This window comes from Mastacembelus armatus, chromosome 22 (genome assembly GCF_900324485.2).
Source record: "Mastacembelus armatus chromosome 22, fMasArm1.2, whole genome shotgun sequence".
Taxonomy (NCBI): Eukaryota; Metazoa; Chordata; class Actinopteri; order Synbranchiformes; family Mastacembelidae; genus Mastacembelus; species Mastacembelus armatus.
This window is the reverse complement of record NC_046654.1, coordinates 7814617-7835687: the sequence shown is the minus strand read 5'-3', so window position 1 is coordinate 7835687 and position 21071 is coordinate 7814617. Positions and strand designations below refer to the sequence as shown.

Below are 21071 nucleotides of genomic sequence, written 5' to 3'. Positions count from 1 at the left end.
CGTGGACCTCTCCTTTTTGCTCCACGTAGGCTTCTGTAGAAACATTTCTGCGCATGTTCCGCTATTTCCTCATGTCTCTTGCTGATTTTTGCGTTAAGGTTAGAAATGTAAATGTTTACACGCGGGGCTTAGCTTTCTTTTTTTCTAATCCTATCAAAGCTTTAAACCACCATGAAAACAAGATTCACCACTGTGGATATCAGGGCAGTAATTGCCGAGATCAATGCCAAGTAGGTGCTAACATCACTTAGCTTCCCCTGTGCTAACGTTAAACATCGTTAATGTTAAGACGGGTTAGTTTGCAGATTCCTTCATTTTTGTTTTCTTATTTCACAGCTACATTGGTATGAGAGTAAACAACGTATACGACATTGACACTAAGACCTATCTCATCCGGCTGCAGAAGTAAGAACAGTTTGAAGTTTTGTCTGCTAAAGTTTCACTGTAGTGGCGTTTAATACATGGACATGAAGCTCACTGCATTACAAAAACCTCCTGCATTCAAAACTGCATTTAGTTATAGTGTTATTGTTATTATTTATAAAATGCATTAGGAATGAAAACTTATAGTATTCCTTATGCAGCAGAGTGGCTCCTGTCAGTCTTATAGATCATCGCTCCTGCATTTGTTTTAGCTATTTTACTGATTACTATGCATTTGGGTAGTTTAACCTGTGACCATGAATCCGATTTTCAAACTGGTCATATATTTCTGTCTAAGATTTGGTCCTGTGACTACTAACCAGTGACTATAGTTCCTAGATAAATGTAAAGTACAATATTTCTGCCCACATTTTGCTTTTCAGTTTTTCAGAGTGTCATGTTGTTGTTTTAGACCTGACAGCAAAGCTGTTCTCCTGATTGAGTCTGGGACCCGTATTCACTCCACAGACTTTGAATGGCCCAAGAACATGATGCCTTCGGGCTTTGCAATGAAAGTAGGTGACATCCTTTTTATCCGTTACTATTAAACAGGATGTTTTCATTGTTGATCAGGGCAGACAGACCTTGTTAGAGGTGATTTATCATGTAACTGTAATGACATTCCAGCTTTTTAAATGCTATTAAGTTCATTTCTCTGTATCACTGTAAAAAAATAAGTGCATTTCCAAAAAAGTCTTTCTTACCTGTAGTCTGTACTTTGCTGTGGTGAACATCAAACTCCTTTCCAATATGGCATGCATTTTTTTCATTCCTAAATATATGGATTTTTACAATATAGTTCAAACTCTTGTGGTTATTGTGATTTTTTTTTTTAATCTCCTACCACACATCAATATTTTCTTATTTTCAGAGTTTTTTGTTATGTTAGAGTTGGATGTTTAAACAACTTATCTCTCAATAGTGTCGAAAACACCTGAAGACACGGCGACTGACCCAGGTTAAGCAGCTTGGGATTGACAGGATTGTTGACATCCAGTTCGGTTCAGAAGAGGCTGCCTACCACTTGATAATTGAACTCTATGACAGGGTGAGAGTATCACACTTAAATTTTTTTTTTTTGTCTCAGGTGGTACTTTGTGTATCTGTTCATTTGTAGGTCTGACAGTGTTTACTTTCAGGGTAACATCATTCTTGCAGACCATGAGTACACCATCCTGAATTTGCTGCGGTTTCGCACAGCAGAGGCAGAAGATGTTAAGATTGCTGTGAGAGAGCGGTACCCTGTGGAGAGCGCCCGACCCCCTGAACCTCTCATCAGTTTAGAGCGGTATTCACATTTTTACCTTGTGAAAATATCTTTGTTGGTTTTTTCATACAAATTAAAATAAAGGATATCATTACTATATTAGTAAAAACACATTTTGCTTTATTGCTCCTTTTTGTGTAGACTGACTGAAATCCTCAGAAAAGCACCAAATGGAGAGCAAGTAAAAAGGGTCCTGAACCCCCACCTTCGTAAGTAACTATGTAATTAGTTAGTTCTTATTTGTTGAACTAAAGCAGACTGAATTTCTACTTCTATACTAAAGATCTTATACAGAGTAAAAAAAAAAACACTGAGCAGTATATTTTGTCCTTTTCAAACACCTTTCCAGCCTATGGAGCCACTCTGATTGAACACAGTTTGATAGAAGCAGGACTGTCAGGCTCTGCCAAAGTTGACAGCCAAGTTGATGCTGCCCAAGGTACAAATAGAACAGTTGGAATCAGGGTTGGTTTGCAATGAGAGTAATGGTTTTAGATTTTGGATTATGATAGCTCTGATTCTTAAACATGTTGTACTCACAATATTTAACCTATCTGTGTTTTCAGTTGCACCTACAATCCTGGAAGCTATGCAGATTGCTCAGACATACTTGGAAAAAACAGAAACCTTCAGTGGCAAAGTAAGAGTTGTCTTTTTTTGTTTTTTTTTTGAAGGGCAGTACTTTGTAAACCTTTCATGGATTTGTTACATTCTGCTTTCAATTGAAGGGGTACATCATTCAAAAGAGAGAGAAGAAGCCAGCCTTAACTCCTGGCACACCCAGTGAAGAACTCCTCACGTATGTCTTGTTCAAAGCACATAGAGGAACACTATGCATACATTTTCACATTTTTACTGGGTTGTTTTTATTGTGGTTAATTAATTTTTATGGTGATCTGTACATACAGATATGATGAATTCCACCCATTCCTCTTCGCCCAGCATACAAAGAGCCCCTATTTGGAGTTTGATTCTTTTGACAAGGTGAATATTAGCAGGACTGCTCATTACGTTTATGATGCCTCGATTATGAAAGAGTTTTGATCCTTTCTTTGTTAAACGAACACTGAAGAATGTGGTATGAATCCAATGTCACTCAGGCAGTGGACGAGTTCTTTTCCAAGATTGAGAGTCAGAAGATTGATATGAAGGCCTTGCAGCAGGAGAAACAGGCTCTGAAGAAGTTGGAAAATGTGAAGAGGGACCATGAGCAGAGGCTGGAGGCCTTGCACCAAGCACAGGTTAGCAACACAGCATCTTTTAGGTTTGTTTGCCATTATAAAATGCTGCTCCTTGCTTTTCCTTTTGTATGAAGCTTCCTGCATACAAAGGTCAGTAGGTTTGAGCGCGACAACTTTGTCATGTGTTGCAGGAAGTGGACAGAATAAAAGGTGAGCTAGTGGAGATGAACCTGCCAGTGGTAGAGAGGGCGCTGCAGGTTGTGCGCAGTGCACTGGCCAATCAAGTGGACTGGACTGAGATTGGAATTATTGTCAAGGAAGCCCAGGCTGCTGGAGACCCTGTGGCCTGTGCCATTAAGGAGCTGAAGCTACAGACCAACCACATCACCATGCTTTTAAAGTGAGCCTATCAGTAATGCATAAACGTCAGAGCAATCTGGGCCAATCTGCTCATTTTTTAACCATTTGAAGTACAGTTGTTATAACACACTGGTCTGTTTTGCACAGGTTTGCTCATGTGTTTGACATTTTCCTCTAGGAATCCATACATTTCTGAGGAAGGCCAGGAAGAGGAAGAGAACAGCAATGCTCTTGATGACAAAGGGAAGAAAAACAAAAACAAAGGACAGAACAAGAAGCTTCAAAGAAACAAGCCAGTATTAGTGGATGTGGATCTCAGCCTGTCAGCTTATGCAAATGCCAAAAAGTAGGTTTACATGTAAAAATTTAGGCAGAGAATTTTGGATTATGAGAGAGAAATCACAGGTGCTGATTTTACATACCTTGTTATTGCGCTTTTCACAGGTACTATGACTACAAACGCAGTGCTGAAAAGAAGGAACAGAAAACCATTGAAGCAGCAGATAAGGTGAGGTGTTCTTTTTCCTTATCCATTTGAATTCTCTTTAAATTGTTGCAGTCTAAAGGCTATAGTGACAAATTATTGTACAGTCAATGAGAAACATCTGGCATTTGCTTTCAAGATCCAAGCAGGGCTTGTATTTCTTATTCTGAATATTCTTCATGTGCTTCGCAACCACCGGCAATTTATTGACTTAAGATGGTTTTGATAACTTTTGTGCTTTGATTCAGAATGCATTTTTAAAGGTTCTTCCAATTTTCTATCATCCAAGGCTATGAAGTCTGCAGAGAAAAAAACACAGCAAACGCTAAAGGAAGTCCAGACAGTGACAACAATTCAGAAAGCCAGGAAGGTCTACTGGTAAGACACACTTCACCTCAGCTTATTCATGTATCCAGGCTTGGTATTTATTATGTTTTATGCATATTTGATGGACAGCCCACCACTTTTTTTTCTTTTGGTAGGTTTGAGAAGTTCCTGTGGTTCATCAGCTCAGAGAATTATCTCATCATTGCAGGAAGGGACCAGCAGCAGAACGAGATGATCGTCAAACGATACCTCCGGGCTGGTAATGGAAAAAACGTACACATGCGCATCTTAACTTTAAAAGAATTACCTGGTTTGTCTCATTATGCGTACCTGTACTTTATCAGGTGATATCTATGTTCATGCTGACCTCCATGGGGCAACCAGTTGTGTCATCAAAAACCCTTCAGGTACCTCTGCACACCTGACCTTCACTAGAACGACTTTGTTTATAATGATACTTAATGTTACTTTGAAAAGTAATTTGTATGTTGTCCTAACTGTATTCACCTCTCCATGTCCAGGCGATCCCATCCCTCCTCGTACTCTGACAGAAGCTGGAACCATGGCTGTGTGCTACAGCGCTGCTTGGGATGCCAAGATCATCACCAGCGCTTGGTGGGTTCATCATCATCAGGTACGTCATGATTATTAGGCACAGGATAAAAACACTGCCTCATACTCCTGCCAGTGGCTCTTATAAGGTGCATTGGGCAAATATAAAGTAACTTTGAGCAACAAACTAATTCAAACTGATCATTAGAAATGTCACTGTTGTTCATGCTGTGTGCAATATTTTTGTTTAGGTGTCTAAGACAGCTCCCACTGGAGAGTACCTGACCACTGGAAGTTTTATGATCAGAGGTAACAACACTCAAATTGAAAGTGTATGACTTGTGTTAAGTCCAAAAACAAAATAAAAGAGTTGGAGCCGGTGATAGAGGTATGAATATGTCAAACAGAAGACTTTTTTGTTTCTCTCTAGGAAAGAAAAATTTTCTGCCACCTTCTTACTTGATCATGGGCTTTGGATTTCTCTTCAAGGTAAATACCATCATGAGCTGGGGATGCATTTTAACTCTCATTCTTCAACAGTAAGTTTTATATGCTTTTTATTTGTGCAGGTAGATGAGCAGAGCGTGTTTCGACACACAGGGGAGCGAAAAGTGAAGACTGTGGAGGAAGACATGGAGGAGGTCACATCCAGAACCGCTGAGCTGTTAGAGGAGGGAGAAGAGCTAATAGGTAGCAGGACACAATGCTATTGACTTTATTTACTCTGTGTTTTGTATCTTCAGGCGTGAAGAGATTCTATTGCCTTTGCAGGTGATGACAGCAGTAATGAAGATCAAGGTGAGGAAAGATTAGAAGGAGATGGAGAGAACATGGAGATGAAAAAGATAAAGAAGGAACACAAAGCTGAGGTGGGTGATGGCACGAGCAGAGGACTGAACGCTGTTCCGGAGGAAGCTGCAGGGATCCTGGCAGAGCAGAGCAACATGGAGGTGGAGGGAGAGGAAGCTGGAGAAGAAGATAGCAGGAAGGAAAAAGAGGTGGAGAACAAAGAGAGTGAAGAAGTCAGCTTTCCTGATACGACCATCTCCCTCACTCATTTACAGCCCAGCAGGTAATGTTACCACAGATGCACACTGGGAACGATACTGTCTAGCTTCCTACTTACCTAATAATATGATCGTTGCACATGACAATAAATAGCACAATAAATAATAAATAGTGGCTAATTAAAACTTCTCTTCCTAGGATTACTCAGAACTCTGGCTTCAAAAAAGAAACAACCACTCAGGTAAATTCAAGCAGCTCCGTGCAAGTCAAAACATGCATTTAAAACATGTCAGATTCTCATATCAATTCAATCATTTGTCTTAAGGCTGATGCAGACGCACAGGGGAAGAAACACATGACTGCCAGGCAGAGAAGGTGAGTCAACTGAACATTAATATTTAATCCACTTTGAAAAACTATCATTTTCCAGCAAAAACATGGAAAATTACATAGAAGGGAGGAAAGTAACTGTAATATTTAATAGGAGTCTAACAACAGTAAAGTTTATATAGCCTGATAAGACCAAGTGCAAAAAAAAAAAAGCATGTCCAGCCATCGATTTAATCCCCGGGTGTTTTTGTGTTTCATGCCAGAGAGGAGAAGAAGAAGAAGCAGAAAAATGACGACTGCGACGCAGAGGACAAGGCCGAGGTTCCAACTGGTGCATCAGGAGAAGATCAAGGGTCTAAAAGCGGAGGAGGCCCCTCCCAGCAGCCTCTGAAAAGAGGCCAGAGGGTAAGAGAGTGGTTTGAAGATAAATTGTACTATTGTACTATGCTGTGCCAAGGCCCAAATCTAAACAATGGCTTTAAAACTTTTTAAAAATGCTCCATTTACCAAATCAGTGTTATAGAAGATAAAATTAAGACGAGAATAAATCAGAAATGAAATTCAGAATTAAGCCCTTACTAAATTTACAAGGTGAATAACACTAGTGTAATTATTACAAGCATGTTTCATTATCAAGAATTAAAACTATATTTTTTGCTGATCAAGTCAATAAGTATAAAATGCCATAACAAAAACAGAATTATTCAAATAAAATAATAAAATGGTATTTAACTGGTTTTTTTGTTTGTTTTAAATCAGTCCTACAGTATCAGTAGGTGTCATAATTTTCTTATTTTCATTTCAGTCTTGTAAACTGATGAATCTACCTGTGCTGTTCGTTTGTTTTTCTCCTGTTGTCACTGCAGAACAAACTGAAGAAGATCAAAGAGAAGTACAAAGACCAGGATGAAGAGGACAGGGAGCTCATGATGCAGCTGCTTGGGGTGAGGATGAATAAAAATCATCATACGACCCTCAACACACTCTTGCTAGTACTGTACTTACTGAACAGTAAGTCCATGATGCTGTTCACCGCGTTTGTTTTTTTTTTTAATGCTGTTGCTGTTTGAATGGACACAAACACTAGAACTGCTCTTCTCCCATAGTCTGCTGGTTCCACTAAGGACGAGAAGGATAAGGGGAAGAAAGGAAAGAAGGGCAAAGGCAAAGACGAACCAGTCAGGAAACCACCCTTTCAAAAACAACCTCAGAAACCTCGCAACATGGACGCTGCAGCAAGGAAACCAGCGCAGATGGCAGCAGGGAAGGATGAGGAAGAGAGGCAGCCTGGAGAAGAGGGAGGTCCTGCTGAACAGGAGGACAAGGTAGATAAGAACTGTCAGTTTTATTTTTTCTTTGGCTGATATGTTAAAATTACCTACTGCCTTACCTTACCAGGTACTCTTATAGTAAAATTACTTTATATATTATATAATATATATATATATATTATATATTATATAATATATAATATAATATTATATAATATTTTTAATCTCAGTTAAGATTTTATCAAGACATTTCTAAAACAAATGGTTGTTCCAAATTCTTAGCCTTGCTTATTAGCAATGGAAAAGCCTTTGTTTCGGACTGGTCTCCTGATAGTTCTTGTACCTGCGTATAAGATTTTTTTGCATGTCTCCATGGAGACTCTAGTCTTTTGTGTAAATCTTCAGGTTCTCAAGACTGGAAGGTTTCCTTGTCGTCACTCCCTACACAGGTCTGAACTCAGGGCTTCAAAACATCTGCATTATTATGTAGGAACTGTTTGTTGACCAGACTGCACAGTTGTGCAGTGGACTGAACCCTGTTTAAACCTGGGGCCTTTCTTTATGGAGTTTGCATGTTCTTCCTGTGCCTGCATGGGGTTTCTCAAGATGGTCCAGTTGCCTCCCACAGTGCAAACACATGCAGTTTGGGGTTAGGCTAACTGTGAGTGTTTGTCTGTCTTTACATGTCAGCCCTGTGATCTGCCCAGTGTGTGTGCCCTGCCTCTCTCTCCAAAATATTGATGTACTGCTTCTTTGTCATGATGCCATTCAGGAAGCCTTGCCAAAATGAATGGTATCATGAAAAAGAAGCAGTACATCAACATTCTGGACGAAAACATCAGGCCAATCCATAGAAAAACATTTGCCTTTGTCAGAACCGAACCTTCCAGCAAGACAATGATCCAAAACATGCTGCCAAGATGGTCAACAAACAGTTCCTACATAATGATACAGATGTTTTAAAGTGACCCAACCAAAGTCCAGACCTGAGTCCAGTTGACAGTCTGTGGAGGTAGTTTAAGACCAGAGTGACGACAATAAAGCCTTCCGTCCTCGAGGACATGGAGACCTTCAGGAAAGAGGAATGGGCCAAAGTCCCAGTGGAGACGTGTAAAAGGTTGGTAAGCGTCACAAGAAGTCTGGAGTATCTGGTCAGACACAAAGCCTTTGCCACTAATTACCAAGAATATGAATGATGAATAATTTGACATGTTTTATGTAAATATGTTATGAAAAATACTGAAAATATAAGAAAATAGACAAATGGCAGTCAGATTTACTGACCTTGCACTTCTCTTTTAATTCTGTTTACGGGATTAAATAAAGCTATCTCCCTTTCAGGAAGATGATGTAGACCAAGACAACCCCGGAGCAGAGGTAGGTTCTAATTGTAAACATTTTACTGTGGAAAAATCTGAAAAACATTTGCACTCACCAGTAAGCTTACTGCTCTATGTGGTAAACTTCCTTTGTTGCCTCAGGAAGCAGAGAATCTGCTCACCTCTCTGACAGGCCAGCCTCACCCAGAAGATGTGTTGATGTTCGCTGTGCCAGTCTGTGCTCCATACACTGCCCTTTCCAACTACAAGTACGTGTAATACCATTCATTCATTATCATGTCAAAAAGATACAGACAAGGAACAGTGGCTGCAAAGGCTAATGGGGATTTGTTTCCATACAGACACAAGGTGAAACTGACACCAGGTTCTCAGAAGAAAGGAAAAGGTAAGAATTGTTCATAAACATTTAACTTTTTTTTTTTTTTTTTCAGTGACATTTTTTTGAGTAGAGGGTAACGTTATTTTTTGTTCCTGCTAGCTGCCCGCACTGCAGTTTTCAGCTTTATGAAAGCCAAAGAGGCCTCAACCAGAGAAAAAGACCTGTTCCGCAGCGTCAAGGTAAGTAATTTACCTGCATTTTTACTAACGAAACTATAAATTATATTGTTAACAGGCAGTGGTTTTAAAAAAAAAAAAAAACTATTGCTCACTCAAAAGAGATTTACGGTAATCTGCATCAACAAAAGTGCTTAGACTTCGCTTCAGGCTCTTTAGGGTGTTTTCTAAGATCCTATTGAAACAACCACTCATCTGTAATTAGTTTCAATCCTAAATTAAGTTTTTTTGTTTTTTTCCCCCCTTCTGTATTAAAAACTTAACTCTGACCTCCTGTGTTGCAGGACACGGATCTTTCCAGAAATATGCCCGGAAAAGTTAAAGTATCTGCTCCGAACCTGCTGGCTGCCAAGAAGAAATGAAACACAGGTGAAGTCAGACCTGGCAAGAGTTGCAAACATTACAGTATTTCACAGAGATATTGTGATTCCGTTCAATTTGTTGTATTGAAAAGATGTAAATTAACAAAGCTGAATAACATCGAATTTTATGATTGGTGTTTATTTGAGTACAAATTGACAGTATGCCTTGTATTCTACAATAAAAAACACTAAGGGAACATTGTGCAAAACGGGCAAACAAAGCCGAACTGACATGAGGCATCTCAGTGCAATGTGGCTCAGTATCCAAATACACTTAGTAGCAGTAGTTTAACCACTTGATTAAATAAAATTCTAATGCTACAGGAGCCGATCAGGAGAAGTTAAAGGCTTAAAGCCTCTTTCAGAACCCACACATTTCCTCACAAATATATAAATAGCTGTATATACAAATAAACATTAGGAGTTTCTGTGGTTTCAGAGTAGATAGTCTTGTGTGGCATAAAGCACTAGTTTTAGGTCTGTGACATCTAGAGCAAACTACCCAAGATCTAGCAAATCTGTATTCCAGATTGTGCCAAACATTAGTCATAGGAGTCATTAAAGCAATAGGCTTCCCCGCAAAAAAAAAATCTATTTAAAGCCAACCTCTTTCAGCCCTGCATCGATGTATTTAGTGTTAAAACATTGGAAAAATTAAGGTGGTTCAGAGGAAGGCCAACGAAATGACTATGTGAACAAATGACCGTGCACGTGTTAAAGAAATGATCCCTTTAACACTACACAGTAATCTATAGGAGAAAATGGAGTTGCTGAAACATAACTCTGTAGTCCTGCCACCTTTCCAAAACTACATTTTCCCCTCACTGGCCTCAACAACAGTTCATGTTTCGTTCAATGGTCTTTGAAAATCTGAAGACGAAAATCTGGTTTTCTGTCGCTATTCTAAAGTAAATTGGTATTTATGAAATTGTCAAGTACAAAACACTATATTTTAACATTAGCATTAAAGACCAACACCTCTATAGAAGCAGTAGTTAGTTGCAGTGTGTGAATTCAGAGAAATAAGTTCTTCATACAATGTTCTTATTCACTACAGTAGTATACATACACATTTGTTATAATATGGACAGAAAACCTTGCTATCATATTTCAGCTTCTCAAAAGGAGACCAGAAAATTGTGTTAAGCATAAAGGAAACAAAAAAAATGGGGGGAAAGCAAAGACAAAAGTAGTGCAGGACTAACTTTATCTCTCAATAAATAAAAGGGCATCTTTGAAAATCATCTGTGGACCTAATGTTCCAACCAGAACCCATTTCCAACGTATACACAGATGTTAACTATTGCTTTATGATGCTTTCATTCAAGTGACCACACACATTAAACTAAGGCTCTAACAAGGACTGCCTGCTTTAGAAGAAACTCGCTGTTGCCATACATACATACATACTCTCCCATCCTCTTGCCTAGGAGCCCAGTGTGTTGACATGTGCCATTCTCTGTTTGAGGATGTGCAGCAGGTGTTTAGGCAGGCAGTCCCAATAACTGGACAAACGCTCACTGTGCTGCAGAATGGTCTCTATGCAGAATCTGGAGAGTGGACACAAGGACACATGAAGCAGAGACAATGAAAAGAAAACCACGTCAGTGTCAGGTGTGAAATGACTCGTTTCCACGTTTCTGCACACACTCACCGAACTAGTGATTTTGGCTGAACGTTGAAAACCAATAACTCATTGCTGTGAGCCTGCCAAGAAAAAAAAGAAGTCAAACTCAGAAGAACAGATATTGTATGTTAAAACATATGTTCCATTAAGATGTGACTTGCAGCTTACAGCTCTTTGATGAGATAACAGGTTGTTGGCACACCCTCCAAACACAAACACCTCACCATCAGTACCAGAGCATGCTGTGTGCCAAAGCCTGAAATGCACAAACACAATATCAAGTCTTGTCTCAACGAATCAAGTGGTCAACCTCCAGATCAACTGAGCTGAAGCGTACTCTATATACACACAGTAAGATGGAAGAATTACCTGGGGTTCTCTGTGTGACTGTGTTTGAACGGTTTCCACTCATTATTGCTCACACAGTACAGCCAAGCATCACCTGAAAACACACGGAAGCATCTCTGTGAGACCAGTGATTTGTTTTTTTTTTTGAGGTGGCTATGATAATTTGCTATTCAAAAGTGCCACACTCACTCAGTGTCTCTCCGTCTGTAGTGAAACCTCCAAATAGGAAGATGTGGTCTGGTGACACGGGAGTGAAGGAGTGCCAGGACCGGCCCACAGGACCCTGCTGGGGAACGCTCCTGAAACCAGGCAGGGAGTGGTCAGAGGGGAATAGTATTCTATGACTTGAAAATGAAAAGAACACCACTTACATTTCATGCCACTCCCATGTGTCCAGGTCAATGTAGTATAGATCATTTAATCTGTGGTCCTATAGTTGAAATGAGATGAACATTGGAGATGAAATTGGACAAGAGACACAAATTACTTATGGCATAAAATGCAACTGTATGACTGCATTTAGGCAATTCACAACAAAGAGGACATCTTGAATTCCTCCCTTTTTGTTACCTTGTACCGTCCCCCAAACACATAGCCTCTGTTACCAACTGTGGCACAGGCATGGGCTGCTCTGGGTGATGGAGTGTTCCCCTAAATCAGAAGAAAGAAAGAAAATGGACAATATAAAACAGTTTTCTCTACTATTCTTTAAAAAAAAAAAAAAAAAAAAAAGTCAGATATTTCTAAAGCATGTTCCACTGTCACTGTTGGCATGTGTTCATTTTTGCAGTGACGTTTGCATGTCCATGTGTTTACCGTGGTGATAGGCTGACTCCACGTTGATGTCTCCAGATCCAGGATATGAATATGATTGTTCCAGCCTCGGCCAGGACTGTCCCACTACAGCAGCAAAAACAAATACAAGGGGATGAATACATATACATTTAATTCATAATCCTCCAATGATGTATGTGATTGAAGGAAAATCCATATAATGCTATGAATAGATTTCTTTACTTCTTTGTAAAACTTGCCAAAAAGAGATCTTATTTTTCTAAATTTTTGTTTGAATCTAATGGAATTTGGAAATCTATACCAATAAAACAATGAAACGTGTTTATCATTGTCAGAGATTTTTGTTTACAGACCATAAGAGAAGATGATTCATCGTATTCAAAAGTTCCTCGATGACGTCCCTGTGCAGCATATCCATAACCCCCAAAGAAAATAAGCCTGAGAAGACATAATGTGATACAAAAGTCACAGAATTTGTAACATGATTCATTTAAATACAACAAAATTAATGTTTTTAGGGAAGGCACAGCAGTGTAGCAGTTAGCACTGTTGCCTTACAGCAAGAAGGTTCTGGGTTGAATCCTGCTTGATCCTGGGACACTGTGTGAAGTTTGTCTTTAGGTTTTCTCGGGGTGCTCTGGCTCCCTCCCACAGATCAAAGACATGCAGTATGGGGTTAGACTAACTGGTGACTCAAAAACTGCCCGAAGGCGTGAATGTGACTGTCTCTGTGTCAGCCCTGTGATAGAGTGGTGATCTGTATGTAAAGCTTTTTGATCTTGAGGTTTCCTACTGGGGAACTGGGTGCCTCATTATAAATGAAGAGCATCTCACTGAAATTCATTAACTTGCTACTAATTTCCTAAACACATTGGGCAAAAACCTGGGATTTAAATTTTACAATCTTAGTATTTGTTGCATTTACTAAACATTAAAATTCAGTTGGGAAAAAGATCTTAAATTCCTCACCTATTCTTGTGAACCCAGCACCCTAACTTGTCCTTGCAGGATGGAGGAAGTCCTTTAAGATCCCTCATTTCCTCCCAGACAAGGCTGGGAGCATTTAGTGGCAGTCGATAGATCTGTAAAGCACAGCACAGAAAGCAGGAGCTCTGAAAGGTGACCAGTACAAAAAGTAGGCCGACATTCCTCAGGTTTGCAGGTTAACACTTGATGCAATCATTTTCAACAACAGAGGGTGTTTGGAAATAAACATAACACACATGCTGTACCCTGTTTGTGTTCCCCCTGGCATGATGACCTCCAAACAGGTAAAGGACTCCATCAACACACACTCCACAGCTGCCGGACATGGATGTGTGCAGGTTACCTCCAGCTACATGCTTTCTCCTGTAAAAATCCAAGTGTTTTATTCATCTACTTTTTATGGTGGGGGGAAAAAAATAAATTTTGTGTTATCAATATGCAAGTTAGATTTAAACACTATTACCATACTCGTGTCTCCATGTTGTATGTCCAGACCTCATTCCTTGGCAGATACAAGTCAAAGAAGCCATGGTTTTGAGCATTCTTGTACAGAGAGGGATAAAATGGAATTGAAATAAATATGGAAACAGAGACACACATACAGAACACAGTGAAATAAAGCATGACTTCTATGGGATAGCTATACACTCACCTTATAGCCGCCCCACACATACATGAGGTTTCTGTGAACTACTGCTATATGACCACTGCGCTCAGCTGGGATATCCACCTCAAACGATTCAGATGCTTCTGTGTTCAGGGGCTGTTCCTCCACTATCCCTTCTTCTTCATCTTCCTCATCCTCCTCCATATCGTCATTCGCCATCCAAGCAAACAGTCTGTCATCTTCATCTCTGTCTGAGTCATTGTCTTCCTCTCCGGCTAGAAGATCTCCCATGTCTTCCTCCATCTCTGCCATGTCAGTGTCTCCTGTCATGAAAAGTAAAGAAAAAACAAACTAGGTAAAGCTGACAGGATTATTCGATTATCTCAGTAGTTTTTAATGACACATACTCAAAAAGAAGATAATGTTATAAAGTGCAGTTTTACCGAGACCCACATTTTAAACTTCAGAACCACGTCACTGTTAAATTAACGATAATTCAGAGTTAGTAAATCACCTTAGAGCAGGTAGTTACTGACCTACTTTGCCAGCTTAGCTAACTTTAACGTTACAGCGTGGCTAGCTGTTAGCTTAGCGTTTCTATCAGCGACGACAAACTAAAACCCAAGTTAACTCATATAATTAACGCTCCTTGATTAAAATGCCCTGAATTATTTAACACTAGCTGGTGACCAAGCTAGCAAAGGTCCAGCAGCTGTTCGCCCGTCAACATTAAAGTTCCCATGGCCGTCAGCTAACTAGCCTTACAAAGCGTTTGTGAAATTAAACTTGCAAATGACACCGAAGAGAAACATTATACAAATGTGACACGCTGCCGTCGAAGCTTTGCAATTTATTTGCAGCTCAGTGCATTACCTCGATAATGTTCGTCTTCGTGCAAATCTCAGTCCTCCATTTATGTGAGGTCATCACAAGCAGGCTGGGGGCACGACCGGAAGTTGTCGAGCTAAGTTCGCCATCCTGCTAAGGTCGGCGTACACGACAAGTAGTAAACATGTACGATGGTAAAGCATCAATACAGCCTGACCGAGGTACATATCTGTTTCACGTTTCATCAAAGATCCTTGAAGTCCACAAAATTCTAAACGAAGCCAGAGGTAACTGTTTTTAAATGTGACGCCAAGTATTTACCAGTTTAACTCATTTCATTCAATTTGTATACAGCAATAATTAATTGCACTTAAAATGAATTTTTAAAAAAATATCTAAAACTCTATTATGTGCAATTTATTTTTTAGATGGAGTCTACTTTGTCAAGCCAAACCTCACAGTTCTGAGTATTGGACATACAAAATATCTGAATGTACAATACAACAAATAAAACTTTTATTATTCATGACAGAACATACATACAAAATAAAACACTACAATGGATTACTAGTCAAGCATACAGTATCATACACGATTAATGTACAAAACAAGTGAAATCCACTCCACTTTTACTTTAGAGTCCTTGAAGTTTGCTGTGAAGTTAGAAGAATACAACAGATTAGTATCAACATTAATGACTGCTAAAACCATCTGTAATGAATGACTTGAAAACAAATGTTTAAGGAGAATATTTCCCACCTGTCCTCAACAGTCCTGTTGGATGGGTAGTACACCTTAAATGTGAAGCCACTTCTTGGGAATGAGCCCTGTCATAATAAATGACAGAAAAACATATTAGTGATGAATAACACAAGGGCATTTCAGAGCTATAACATCGCAATGATATTAATTAAATTCAATTAAATAACTACCAGTTACAAAAATATGATCAGATTCTGTCCAAAGTTTAGAAGAATAAATGGTTCAGTTAAGCTTATTTTGTTCCATACTGGGTTGATGCAGAGGCAGTCTGCATTGTTGATGCTGAAGGGGTCATATTTGTCTGCGAAGACGATGACATCAGGGACTGGGTAGACACGCAGGGAGTAGTCGTACGCCCAGAATACCGGACTGACATATAGAGGCAGTGGAGTCAAGTGACCCTGAGATAGAATGGTTTTAACAAACTGTGGAGAGGAGGAAAATGAGATGTTTTTTTAAAAAAAAAGCTTGAGCTTCAGCTGAGGATTAATTAGTTCAGCAACATCTTTGCAGCAATTAGTCACTGCTTAAAAAGCACTTAGAAAAATGCTTAACACTTAAAATGCTAATTACAAAGGCATGTTGTAAACTTCTGACAACACAACTGATAAAGTCTGTACAATGAGAAACAGAGAAGGGAAGAAAAAACTGACAATAAGCAGGTTTGTTCAGAAAAGCTGCAACTCACATGGTTTGGAATGTCAAGATTATTATTGGGCAACCGCACACAGTTCCTGCACATCTTGTTGACAAGGTCTTCCCTGATGATGACCATCTCTTGGCTGCAGTACTGGACCCTGAAAGGAAAAACATCACAGTCAAGGTCAGTTTTACTGCCTGGTCACGATCTTTCCTGAGCCTTTCAAAACTAGTGGAAACTTGTAAAATAATTTGCTGACTAACAAACTTGTAATATTTTAAGCTTAAAGAAAAGCCACATGTGTTGTACCTGCACGGGTTAGTTGTGAACACAGAAAATGGGACCCTCTGTCTGAACTCCTCTGTGATATGATCTGCCAAGGGAGGCCTGAGAGAAACATATTTATGGCCATTTGTACAAAACCACTGAACAAAACTCACATAATAAAGTTACAAGATTTTCCCTGTGTTTACCTTGGGAGGATGGTGGCTGGACCAGGGTCTTCAGGACCAGGTACAAACACAAAGCGACTGCTGCAGGTTTAGCATGAACAAATTTAAGTCAAACATGCTGAAACTCTAAAAAAACGATCAGAGCAGACCTGAGTAATAAATCTATCAGATCCTACCTGCTGTGGATGCTGGGGTACGAACATATGGCATCAGCAAGTGCTTTCAATGACTCTAAGGAAAAATAAAAGATCGTGAAATGCAGTGTTTTTATTATTAAATCGTAAAACTGTGTAAACAAACATCAAGAAGCGCAGTGCAATACTTCATGAGGACCTTTAAACAAGCCTTTTAAAAGTCTCACCTTTTAGTGATTTGATCTGTGTTTTTCCATATGGGGTAGAAGAGAAGTTCCCACAAAAAATGAAACAGGTGGGAGGCATTGCAGCATATCCTGTAAGAGCAAAGTGAACTTCAAGGCGACTGGAGTTTCCTAAGTGTCAAGTGTCTATTTTTGGAATTACTGGTCCCAAAACAAAATTACACTTGGCCAATACCAGACCTGAGAACATGATGTTGAGCTTGTCCATCACCTCCACACTGTCCAGCCACACATCAGAAACTATTACAAACATGGCATCCTCATTATCCTCTTCCAGCTGTTTTAGCTTAGATGAAGCCTTCACAGAAGTGGTGGATGGACCGCCGAAGAAGTTTATGTTGCCGTAGTATGCCCTGCACATAAACCAAGAAGGACAGGGAGGAAGCATCATGTTATCATTTATTGTCGTAATTTGCCTTCATGTTACCTGATCACTAACATTTTCACTGAATTTCAAACAACTTCACAGACACAACGTGAGCCTAGATGTTCCTTCACCTTTAATCCTAACCAACTTCCCTCTGGGATCAATAAAGCTGTCTGAATCTGAACCTTGGCTGTAGTTTATGTGAAAAGTTACAGAATTGATTCAAACCGTACCCCACTGTCAAATGTCATCTTCTGTATGTTGCTACACACAGCTTTAGTTTGTAAGGAAAATTTTTCCTGAACACTTTTCTTCACTGACCTTGTTGCAGACGATGGCTCCGTTGGTGGGAACCCAAAGCCGCTGACATGGAACACAGAATCCTCATACCAACCTACATGACAAAGAACAAGCAAAATGTATAACCGTATGAATATAAAATATCTGATTATGTAGTAATATTTTAAAGTTAGAATTTTTAAATCATACTCGTTTTTAACTACAGTTGTAGTAGTTATATTTAAACATACCCTCTGCCAATACAAAGCAGGACTCTGTGTAGAGGCCATTATGAAACTGGTGAGAACAGTTAAGGAGTTCATCTATTTTAAAATCCACAAATTATTGCACAATATGAAGTTGCTTTTATTGGAAGATGCCAGTGAAGAAATTAAAAGGATATTGCTTTTGACATGTCCAGCTGTACTGTTCCACTTGGATCCTCCAGATAAAATTTACCCTAAAATGATAGAGGCATGTTTCAGAAAGTACTGTAGATCTAGAATATACTAGATATTGACAAGCTTACAAGAAGGCCTCAAATTGAAATGGGTAAATTTATCTGCCAGACTATCTCACCTCTTTCAGTTGTGTGATCATCCCAAGTACAATCACCTCTCCCAGTTTAGCATTGCTACCAAGCAGTGCTTCAATTGTTTTTAACTAAAGAGAGACAAAAGACAACAACGGTAAAACAGTAAAGTTAATTTCCATTTCCCAGCTATTAAAAGCAGCTCATCATTGACAATGATCACTGAGACTTGATACCTGAAATTTGTTTTGACCCTCTTCAACAGCAGCTCCTATTGCAGGTGGGGTGAACAGCTCATGGCGATGTGTACGCTATAAAAGGTATGACTATATAAATACAACATGCAAGCTACATATACTGTAACACATAATGTAAGCAGTTGCAAATAAGTAAATATGATGCAAAATATGGAAATGTAATCATGAGGCAGCGTTCGCTGACCTGTTGTAAGATTGTGTAGCGCTCTTTGAACAGTTCGGCTTTGTCTTTGGCTGAACCGCACAGGCTGGGGGCTGGATGGCTGGTCATACTGATACTGGATTAGATAGCCAAAATAAAAACTTAAACGTCTTAAAATACAATATATGTAAGCCTATACACTGCACTACGATGAAGATACAGTATATTTATCAAATAACTGTGGTTTATTTACTCACGGTACAAATTTTTTCCGCTCCACACTGTAAATGTATCTGGGCACATCAAAGGCTCCAATGATGTTGAAAACATTATCTCTGGAAAAGAGTGAAATATAATAAAAATACAATGCAGAAATTTTAATAAATTATCTTAAGAAAGGAAAACAAATATTGAGGAAAATGATGATCACTTAACGAAACAACAATACATATATTAATAATGAAAAAACCTGTGAGCTGCATCCCTACTTACATGGTTTCATCACAGGACTGAGTGCAGTCCTGCACAGCACTTTCCACCACAGAGAGCTCTATCATACTACATGACACTGTTACAAAACACACACACACACACACACACACACACAAAGGTCAAAACCTGAAAAACACTCCAGTCAAATACAAAAACACATCAAATACTGCATACAGCAGACTGTGCATTAAGTACACTGCAACTGTACAGACTGACTTCATTGTACTTACATGGCTGTTTTTCCACTGCATCCAGGACCCTTTCAATGACATCCTCCAATTCAGAGGGACTGACTGACTCCAGCACCTCCACTAGGTACCTGCTGGCTTCTCTGGTACATATAAGAAAACATGGATGGACATGGTGGTGTTATTTCTTTCTAAGTGCTTGTCTAGTCTGGTGTACTAAAAACTAACACGAATGTAAAAACCCTGGATGTCATTGTTGAGACTTTAAATTTCACTGTCTATCAAATAGCATTATCATTCAGGCATTTTAGGGCAGATTACTGTAATACAATCCAGGCTGGTCACCACTCATTCAAAATGCTGCAGCTGGATTACTGGCAAACACCAAGAACAGACAATTCTCAGATCCTTGTACTGACTTACAGTCCAATCTAGAAGTGAATTTAAGGCTTTGCCTCTAATTTACTTTACTCAGTTGTTTTTTTATTTTAATATATTTTATAATTCAGCTCCATTAGATTTTAGATGCAGATATTGTGTTTTTAGCTGCAGCACATTTTTTGAAAGCTTACAAATCACTTTAAATCACTTGTTAAATCCAAACAATTAATACAAAATAAAAATCAAAAAATGATGGTGGAACGTTGTAATTATTGTTTGAACTTGACTTCACTGGAGAACAAAATACAAGAACAGACAAGTGTTATAAATAAAGCAGAACGTATCGACTGCCTTTGACATGACTCTATTGTTTATACACCGAGCAGGCACCAACTACTTCAACAAAAACATTTTAGCAACGTTTAACCGCCATTAAAATACATACGGTCGCAGTATAAGTCCTCGCATGTTAAAGCCAGCCGTCACTTTTCTCTTTACTTTGCCAGCAACATCCATGACTGTTTTTATCTTACTGTCCGACTCAAGCTTTGGCGCTAAATACCAACTTCCTTGTGTATGTCATCACTTCCGCTAAAAAAAAAAAAAAAAAAAAAAATTGTTCCTCTTCTTCTTCTTCTTCTTCTTCTGTTGTTCTGCGGTTTTTACGGCGATTGTCAGACGTAAAGCGTTACCGCCATCTACTGTCTGCAGTCCACTGCACCTTCCTAAAACTTCACTTGTGTAGCCCCACACCGCCAATGGTCTCAACCAGTCTGGCTGACAGTCACTGCGCTGGTCAGGCTAATAAACTAATCCCCAGTCCCCTTCCACTTCATCTACACAGCCCAAAAGGAAAAACAACAATACCAGCAAGAGCAACCAGCTTTGACCAAAACGGGAAAACGAGAAAACGAAACTGCCCGTTCTCTCGATATTCGGTTTTACTAAACAGCTAAAGTGAAAAATGACAACAAAATGTCTTTTTATTTCTATTTTACTCTACAGGTGGCTCAAAGCAACTACATACAAAATGATTTTATGCATAGTTAAAGCACACTTACTGTCCACTATTTTAAAACTAAATAGGAGACAATTCAAATAAATTAGTATATAACTATTGTATATAATTTCAGCAGCAGTCAAGCACATTTTAACATATTGCCAATATAAAATCTGAAATTTAATTGAATAAGTTAAATTGATTCAGTTAAACCACAGTTTTTTATCTAACTGCATATGTATGTATTACTATGATCACAGTTATTGAATATGAGTATTCTCTCTAATATGAAAAAAACTGATATGCCCATATAATTGACATTTTTGTGTTGTTTTCTAATTTTCAGCTTTTTCTCAGACTGATGAAGCCACTTGGATGGACAATGTCACCTAAAATCAAATATTTTGAAGCTTGTAAATATAGATGTTGTGCCAGGGCTTTTGTATTGGATTGAACAGTTGAACAGTACTTACTTTATAGGCCTATTGGGTATTGAGGATAATTTCATAATAAAACTCAAATTATAAAATATATATATTTTAGTCCTC

The 21071-nt window shown here is 38.9% G+C and overlaps 3 protein-coding genes across 4 annotated transcripts; 1 reads left to right on the top strand and 2 right to left on the bottom strand.

The window, feature by feature from the left end:
• The first annotated feature begins 44 nt into the window (after positions 1-44).
• On the top strand, positions 45-12551 carry nemf (nuclear export mediator factor). The gene is made up of 33 exons (XM_026299927.1): positions 45-230; positions 337-405; positions 836-938; positions 1346-1471; positions 1563-1711; positions 1832-1899; positions 2040-2129; positions 2257-2330; positions 2419-2489; positions 2599-2674; positions 2791-2931; positions 3063-3271; positions 3410-3577; positions 3676-3739; positions 4005-4093; positions 4198-4301; positions 4387-4449; positions 4564-4676; positions 4846-4903; positions 5025-5083; positions 5164-5284; positions 5366-5666; positions 5801-5843; positions 5928-5977; positions 6196-6337; positions 6799-6876; positions 7039-7257; positions 8545-8580; positions 8685-8791; positions 8885-8928; positions 9022-9101; positions 9383-9467; positions 11646-12551. The coding sequence occupies exons 1-32, from the start codon at positions 172-174 to the stop codon at positions 9458-9460; spliced, it is 3252 nt and encodes a 1083-aa protein (XP_026155712.1). The 5' UTR covers positions 45-171; the 3' UTR covers positions 9461-9467; positions 11646-12551.
• Positions 9581-14767, bottom strand: klhdc2 (kelch domain containing 2). Of its 2 annotated transcripts, XM_026299947.1 has the most exons (15): positions 14698-14767; positions 13870-14147; positions 13681-13760; positions 13463-13580; positions 13200-13312; positions 12584-12668; positions 12252-12335; positions 12006-12086; positions 11807-11865; positions 11625-11734; positions 11457-11529; positions 11256-11343; positions 11115-11167; positions 10966-11010; positions 9581-10823 (listed from the first exon to the last, which is right to left on the bottom strand). In XM_026299947.1, exons 2-15 carry the CDS (start codon positions 14134-14136, stop codon positions 10814-10816), a joined length of 1266 nt encoding a protein of 421 aa, XP_026155732.1. In that variant the 5' UTR covers positions 14137-14147; positions 14698-14767; the 3' UTR covers positions 9581-10813. The 2 variants fall into 2 exon arrangements, with proteins under 2 accessions (XP_026155732.1, XP_026155724.1); XM_026299939.1 differs by having other exon boundaries at positions 9581-11010.
• A 379-nt stretch (positions 14768-15146) lies between these two features.
• On the bottom strand, positions 15147-20096 carry pole2 (polymerase (DNA directed), epsilon 2). Its single transcript, XM_026303506.1, has 19 exons — positions 19969-20096; positions 19185-19285; positions 18955-19030; positions 18720-18797; positions 18505-18598; positions 18300-18374; positions 18111-18194; positions 17935-17991; positions 17783-17831; positions 17574-17646; positions 17066-17238; positions 16868-16957; positions 16683-16737; positions 16528-16587; positions 16364-16441; positions 16103-16211; positions 15663-15839; positions 15412-15479; positions 15147-15305 (listed from the first exon to the last, which is right to left on the bottom strand). The coding sequence occupies exons 1-19, from the start codon at positions 20037-20039 to the stop codon at positions 15287-15289; spliced, it is 1587 nt and encodes a 528-aa protein (XP_026159291.1). The 5' UTR covers positions 20040-20096; the 3' UTR covers positions 15147-15286.
• Positions 20097-21071: the final 975 nt, after the last annotated feature.